Below are 6,766 nucleotides of genomic sequence, written 5' to 3'. Positions count from 1 at the left end.
CTTTCCTCTTGTCCCACTATCATGCTCAGTCTTCATTTGGGTTTCACTAATTCCTCTTGGTTACATTACCCTTGATCATGCCCTACCAGGCCTTCTACACCCTCCTCACCACCAATTTGGATCACTTGTTGTTCCCTTGTCCCTGCTTTTGTTAACACCACTACCTTTCCCCCCACTTTCCCCTCTCCAATGTCCCCCGGGAACTGTCGGTCCCATTGTTTTCTCCTCCAGATTGTTCATCCAGCCTATCTTATTTACAGTCCTGCGAAGATAATAACATGTACAAAAACAAGACAGAGCAAAACCAAGCAACAATATACAACAAAACAAGAACAAGAACAAACCAATGACAACAAAGCAAAACAAAACACAAGAAAGAAAAGCTTGTAGTTAGTTCAAGGACTGTTTGTTGGCCTTTAAGAATGTTTTCCAGTCCAGTCTGTTGGGGAACCAAGTCCTGGCCCCAAAGTCCACCTTCGGATTCCCTGGGGACCTCGCTGCTCCATTCCCTTGCTGTTCTGTTGCACCCCCTTAGTGCTTTGCCTCAGGGTGGCAGGATCAGATCGGGCGCAATTCCCACACTGTATCTCCAGTGTTGTCCCCTGTAGAGCTATGGGACAGTGAAGGATGTTGTGTCTCATAGTGGGGCCGGCCATGTGGTCCTCTCTGTGAACTGGCTGCTCTGAGCGGGAACATCACCCTCAAGGCATGGTGGTCCAGGATGTGCTCCACTCTCTCCTCCTCCCCCTTCATGTGCTCCCATCAGGCATGTCCTTCTCTCGGAGCTGCAGATTTGGTGCTGTCCTCTGAAATAAATTCTTCTGGGGGGAGGGGCAGGTGTCCACATAGTTGGCATTGGGGCCGGCCCTCTCAGACCTCTCCACAGGTTCCCTACTCCACGCCAGCATATGTGTTTGCACACATTTTGTTTGGAATAAATGTGTGAACGGGAACCACTGTAGCAATATTTTCTGACTCACCTTCAAATCCTGATCATTGGGATGGTTATACTATGGCAATGCACACAAGTGTCAAAAGTCATAGACTAAGTGTTCAAAGTATGCTACAATATGTAAATTACATATAAATTTTTTTTAGATTTGTAATCAAGGAAGGATTTTAACAAATACTAGCTGAATACCTAATATTTGCCAGCTAGGACTATAGGTGCTAGTAATACAAAGATGACAAAAAAACAAATCCACTACTGTGAAGTTGATTCTGACTCATAGCAGCCCGTTTGGGCAGAGAACTGCCTCCGAGTTCCCAAGCTGTGAATCCTTACTGAAGCAGAGTGCCACATCACTGTCCTGCATGCAGCATGTGGGTTCTTCTCCTTGCGCATCCTTGGTTCTTCTGGGGCAATCGCATATACCCTGCTGATGACTACCATGAGGACTAAGAGGGTCCTCCAGATGCCTGCTCCAAAAATAATCCCTTCACCTTGAGTGCGAGTATTTACAAATAGGGCATCACCCTAAGATTGCAATGTTTTATATGATGAGAGGTTTTGGCAATGTCCATCAGCTGACTTCGAGTAAATCAAAAGGAAGAGTGTCCTTGGTGCATCTGCTCTAATCAGGTGGGCTGTTTTAAGAGTCACTGCCTGTGGCCTTGAAGAAGCAAACTTCCACAGAGTGAGGGTTTCATATCCTGCAATTGCAAAGCACTAAATTCTATCAACAACCAGTGAACTTCAAAGAAGACCTTGAGTCTCAGATGAGATCACAGACCCAACTACCACTTTGATTTCAGTCAATTAAAACATAAACAGAGAACACAGCTGTGGTGGTTAAGGCTGTGCGTCACTCTAACTAGGCCAAGACTCTCAATAGTTTGACGATTTAAAAATAATGTAACTTAGCAATTATGTAATGTTCTTCCATTTTGTCTGATCACACACACACACACACACACACAATACGCTTCACTGGTTTTGCTTTAGAGAACACAGCCGAAGACAGCAGTTATCAAGCACTCAAATAATCACACAAACTGACACATGAAATAATAACTTTGTATTGTTTTCAGTCACTAAGTTTGTGGTGGTTTGTCACACAGCAAAGAAACTAATATAACTATCAAACCTGCATCATCAATATGAACTTTACCTGAACTTCAAATGTGTTATCCACAAGATTATTTGGTATCTCCACACAAGTACTTCGTAAACACACCAAGTTCAGTGTGTTCCCTAACTTAATTCATAATCTTCCTAACATGTTTCCTACCTTAATGAATAGTACCACTATCAACCTCATTTCCGCTATCTACAATCTGAGTCATCTTTGACAGTTCCCTTTATATCCTTTCTCTCATCCCTCTTCATTCAGATTAATAAAAATGAGAATACTCAAGTATACATATGTTCTGCCCTTCTTTACTTGGGAAGTAGCCTGATCCCAGAGAGCAGAAATTTTCCTCTACTACAACATGCCAAGAGCTGGTAAGTGCCTACTTCTGTGGTAAAGGTAGGCACCTAATCCCACACTGCCTGAGACTGGGTGTGCCTAATTCTGGGATTTACTCGGTAACCCATTTGAGTCTCTAAATTAGAAATGATCGATTAAAGAAAAGAGGGAGAAGTCAGCATTTGGATCTCCACCTTTATTCTTTTACTTCCCCATTTATTCAGTACTCAGTCAGGTAAGAGTGGTAATTCAAGCCCCACAGGTTCCAATAAATAGCACCAAAATCCAACTGACAAAAGTAGAATTTTAAAAAGAATAAATGAAAATGAATAAATAACAGAATTATGGTACAGTGCATCCCATAGATAGGTTGCTAGTTCAAACTCCCCAGCAGTGCTGTGAGAAAGATGCAGCAGTCTGCTTCTTAAAGGCTTACAGCCTTGGAAACGGTGAATTCTATTCTTTCCTATAGGATTATCATGAGTCAGAATCAATTACACGGCAATCCGTTTGGTTTTGAGGCTGAGATGATCAAGATTTTATCAAAGAGGTGACCAACTCAGCACAGACCTAGAGGAAGTACAACAGTGGTTCTCAACCTTCCTAATGCCGCGACCCTTTAATACAGTTCCTCATGTTGTGGCGACCCTCCCAGCCATAAATTTATTTTTGTTGCTACTTTATAACTGTATTTTTGCTACTGTTATGAATCAGGCAACCCCTGTGAAAGGGTCGTTTGACCCCCAAAGGGGTCACAACCCACAGGTTGAGAACCGCTGAAGTACAAGACTATGAAGGATGGAAATAATAATCCATCCTTATCAAGGGTTTGTGAGGGAGGGAGGGGAATAAATGGGTAGCTGATATCAGGGGCTCAAGCAGGAAGAGAATGCTTTGAAAATGATGATGGGAGTATATGTGCAAATGTGCTTGACACACTGGATGAATGTATGGATTGTGGTAAGAGATGTAAGAAGCCCCAATAAGTTAAAAAAAAAAAAAAAAGAATGTGAAGGAGACCCATTGAAAGATCATAAGATATGAAGGGTGACAGTGGCAAGCACAATGGCCTAATATTGCAATGACCTTGGCATGTTCAAAGTGTAGCACAGAAAATGTACAAGTGGTCAAAAAGATAATCAGGGGTCAGACCAAGAAAGGCTTATAGGCCACTGTAAATAGTTGGTGATATGTCAGGTAGTATTTTTCAAATATGGTCACAATATCTCATATTTCACAGACTCTCTTGTAATAAGACTCTGCCACTGCCACCACCACCACCACCCCACCCACCCCCTCACCACCACCACCCCACACACCCCCATTGAGAAGTAGCGTCTAGTTAGTTATCTCCTGTAACTGGGCTAACCAATAGCTCTAGGCATAACCTTAATCAGTCAGACAGTGTTTATTTCCCAACTCCTGGAAGCCTGCTGCCATGTAAAGAGGGTGAGTAGACTGAAATTGAGGAGACCCGGTGGTATGGTGGTAGGTGATCTGCTGCTAATAAAAGATCAGCAGTTCAGGCACACAAGAAGCTCCCTGGGAGAAAGGACCTAATGAGATCTGCTCCCATACAGAGTGCAGTTTAAGAAACTCTACAGGATAGTTCTACTCTGTCACCCACATTTGCTGTGAGTGAGAATCAGTTTGATGACACTCCACCACCTCCACCACCACCATGAGATCACCACACTGTAATACGCCCAGGTCATCAGGAGAGACCCTGAGGGATGACAAGCTATGCGAAGAGAGAGACCAAAGGTCAAAAGAGGTGCCATACATGTGACTACAGAAGCCATATTGGAAAGGATTATCCAAACCAGCTACCCCAGACAACACATGTGAAGAAGAGATAAACTGCCCAGCTGAATTCTTCAGAAATTCCTGACCCACAAAGCTGAGCAAAATAAAATTACAGTTTAAAGCTATAAAGATTTGGAGTAATTTACTGTATAACAGATCATTTTATAAAGAGAAGATGAGATCAGGTTTAAGCATGGGATTGCCACAACCTGATTTACGTTTTTTAAAATAATTATCTTATTGCTGCTATATGTTAGAAGATGAGCTAATCAAGAGAAGATAGTAGCTTAAACAAAGACACTAATAAATATTTTCTTTTAATACTGAGGTAGAAACTACCCTAAGCACTAGAAGCAATACAGAAAAAGAACTCATTTATTTGCCTACATGGAAAAAAATTTAATTATCCAAGAAAAAGACAAATGACAAAGAGGAAGTAAAATAATGTACAACAAGCTAAGAGTTTATATAACTAATGTATAATACATAACTACTAAGACTGCTCAATGGAAAAACTATCCAAGGAAAACAAAGCCATTCACAAAGTATAAGAGGGGTTTCAAAAAGGTTGTGGCAAAATTGAAGTAAATCTTATGGATTTTCCAAAAAGTTATAAAGCCCCATTCTATAGATAAGTCAGTCAATATATGAATAATACTCAATCTCAACAATATTTTTTAAGTAAAAATAAAGTTATACTCTAGTCCTTAAAATAAGATTCCTCAAAAAGCTGAACCCAGAATTACCAGGAAGCCTAACAATACCATTCCTAGTCCTTGCCGCATTAGTCATAGTAGCTAACAGACAGAAACAAACCAAGCAGCCATCAACAAAGAACAACATTTGTTGTTCATATACAATGGAATACTATTCAACCATAAAGAGAAATGAAGTTCTGATACATACTACCATAAGTGAACCTTGAAAACATTATACTGCATGAAATAAACCAGACACAAAAGGACCAAAGTTGCATGATTCCATTGATATAAACGATCTAAAATAAGCTAGTATGTAGAAACTACAGTTTATTGGTGGGTATCAAGAACTGTAGAGAGGAGGGAATGGGATTGCAGCTAACAGGTTGCTGAGTTTTTCTACTATGGGGTGATGTGAACCTTTGAGAAATGGTTAGTGAAAATAGTAGCACAATAAGAGGGGGACAGGGGGCGGAATGAGCTGACACCAAGGGCTCAAGTAGAAAGAAAATGTTTTGAAAATGACGGTGGCAACCTATGTACAAATGTGCTTGACACAATGGATGGATTATATGGATTGTGATAGGAGCTGTTACGAGCTCCCAATAAAATGACTTTTTTAAAAAATAGAAGCACAATATTGTGGATGTAATTAGTATCACTGAATTATACACTTAAAATGGCTAAGATGTCCTCGAGCTTTGCCCGCCCGGAGCCCTCTGCTCCCAGCGGCCAGAACGCAGGGGAAGAGCAGGCTCCGGGGCCCTAGGGGCGGGCGGTAGTGCCCGCGCCTGGGCCGCCGAGGTACAGGCGCAGGAAAAAAAAAATGGTTAAGATGGAAAATATTGGTTATATACTTCACCATAACAATTTATAAAGAAAAAAAATTGACCATTTTTGTGACTTTTATGTTAAAAACATAGTATTATCGGAACTAATGGAAACAAGTCTGCCTGAAAAAGACAAAAAATTCTTTCAGACATAAAAAAAAAAGAAAAAATATTTGAGCCCCGCCCTTCATCAAGGCCCTGGCTCATGCCATAATGCAACTTCCCCAAACCACCCCTGCTCCTCCTATCTCTCCCCTTTCAAAGCGTGTCCTGGGCTGCTGCCGCAAGAACCGCACCTTCTCCACCCGCACACTGTCCACGCGGGACTGCAGCCGTGCTACAAGTGTCCTTAAATCAGAGATGGACACTACTGCAGCTAGCCCAATGCCCACTGCGACATCGAGTACTGGAAAGCGCACAGGGAAATCCACAAGCTTTGCAGTGGAATTACAGAGTGTGATGTGGACCAAGCACAGGTCTGGAATGAACTGAAACATCTTCGATTCTCCTCTTGACTTTCTACTTGTTGCCCCTGCCCCCAGTGATTACATTACAATTTTTTTTTTAGTTTTCCTCTTTTTTTCCCTACTCATTGCTTTTTTTTAATCATGCATTAAAATTAATTTAAGATTAAAAAAATAAAAATATTTGAGAGGTAAGAACAAGGTCATTTTTTTGCTTTTATGAAATTCTTTTTTTGCACTTCAGGGAATAATGAATTAGATTCATTTTTATACATTTATGCTATCAAATATAAACCCTTACATATTATGCAGAAATACAAAGTCTAAAGCTCATAAAGTAATCATTTAGTTATAATCTGTATTAACAAATTATCAGCTAATTAAGATACAAAATTTCAGTAAATCAGAGGATTTAGCAAGGAAAGGCCTAACAGTAAGCCAAGTACTATGAACAATGGACAATTTGTTTCAAGTTAGACTCAGAAAATTCTTGAAAAGGTCACAGGCTAAAATGTTCGTCTTTGTATACATTCTAACTAGTTTCTAAAAGGTCTCTA

The 6,766-nt window shown here is 40.7% G+C and overlaps 1 protein-coding gene across 1 annotated transcript in view; it reads right to left on the bottom strand.

Annotated features, from left to right (window-relative positions):
- Positions 1–6,242, bottom strand: part of NF1 (neurofibromin 1) — a 252,880-nt gene extending 246,638 nt beyond the window's left edge. Inside the window, exon 1 of the mRNA XM_045299978.1 lies at positions 6,042–6,242. Within this exon, the coding sequence (XP_045155913.1) occupies positions 6,042–6,242 (201 nt within the window). The remainder of the gene's footprint in view (positions 1–6,041) is intronic.
- Positions 6,243–6,766: the final 524 nt, after the last annotated feature.

This window comes from Echinops telfairi, unplaced genomic scaffold (genome assembly GCF_000313985.2).
Source record: "Echinops telfairi isolate 266 unplaced genomic scaffold, ASM31398v2 ScPeMD7_7458;HRSCAF=8496, whole genome shotgun sequence".
Classification (NCBI taxonomy): domain Eukaryota; kingdom Metazoa; phylum Chordata; class Mammalia; order Afrosoricida; family Tenrecidae; genus Echinops; species Echinops telfairi.
Note: the sequence above shows the minus strand (reverse complement) of the source record. Positions and strands in the feature narration are given on the sequence as shown.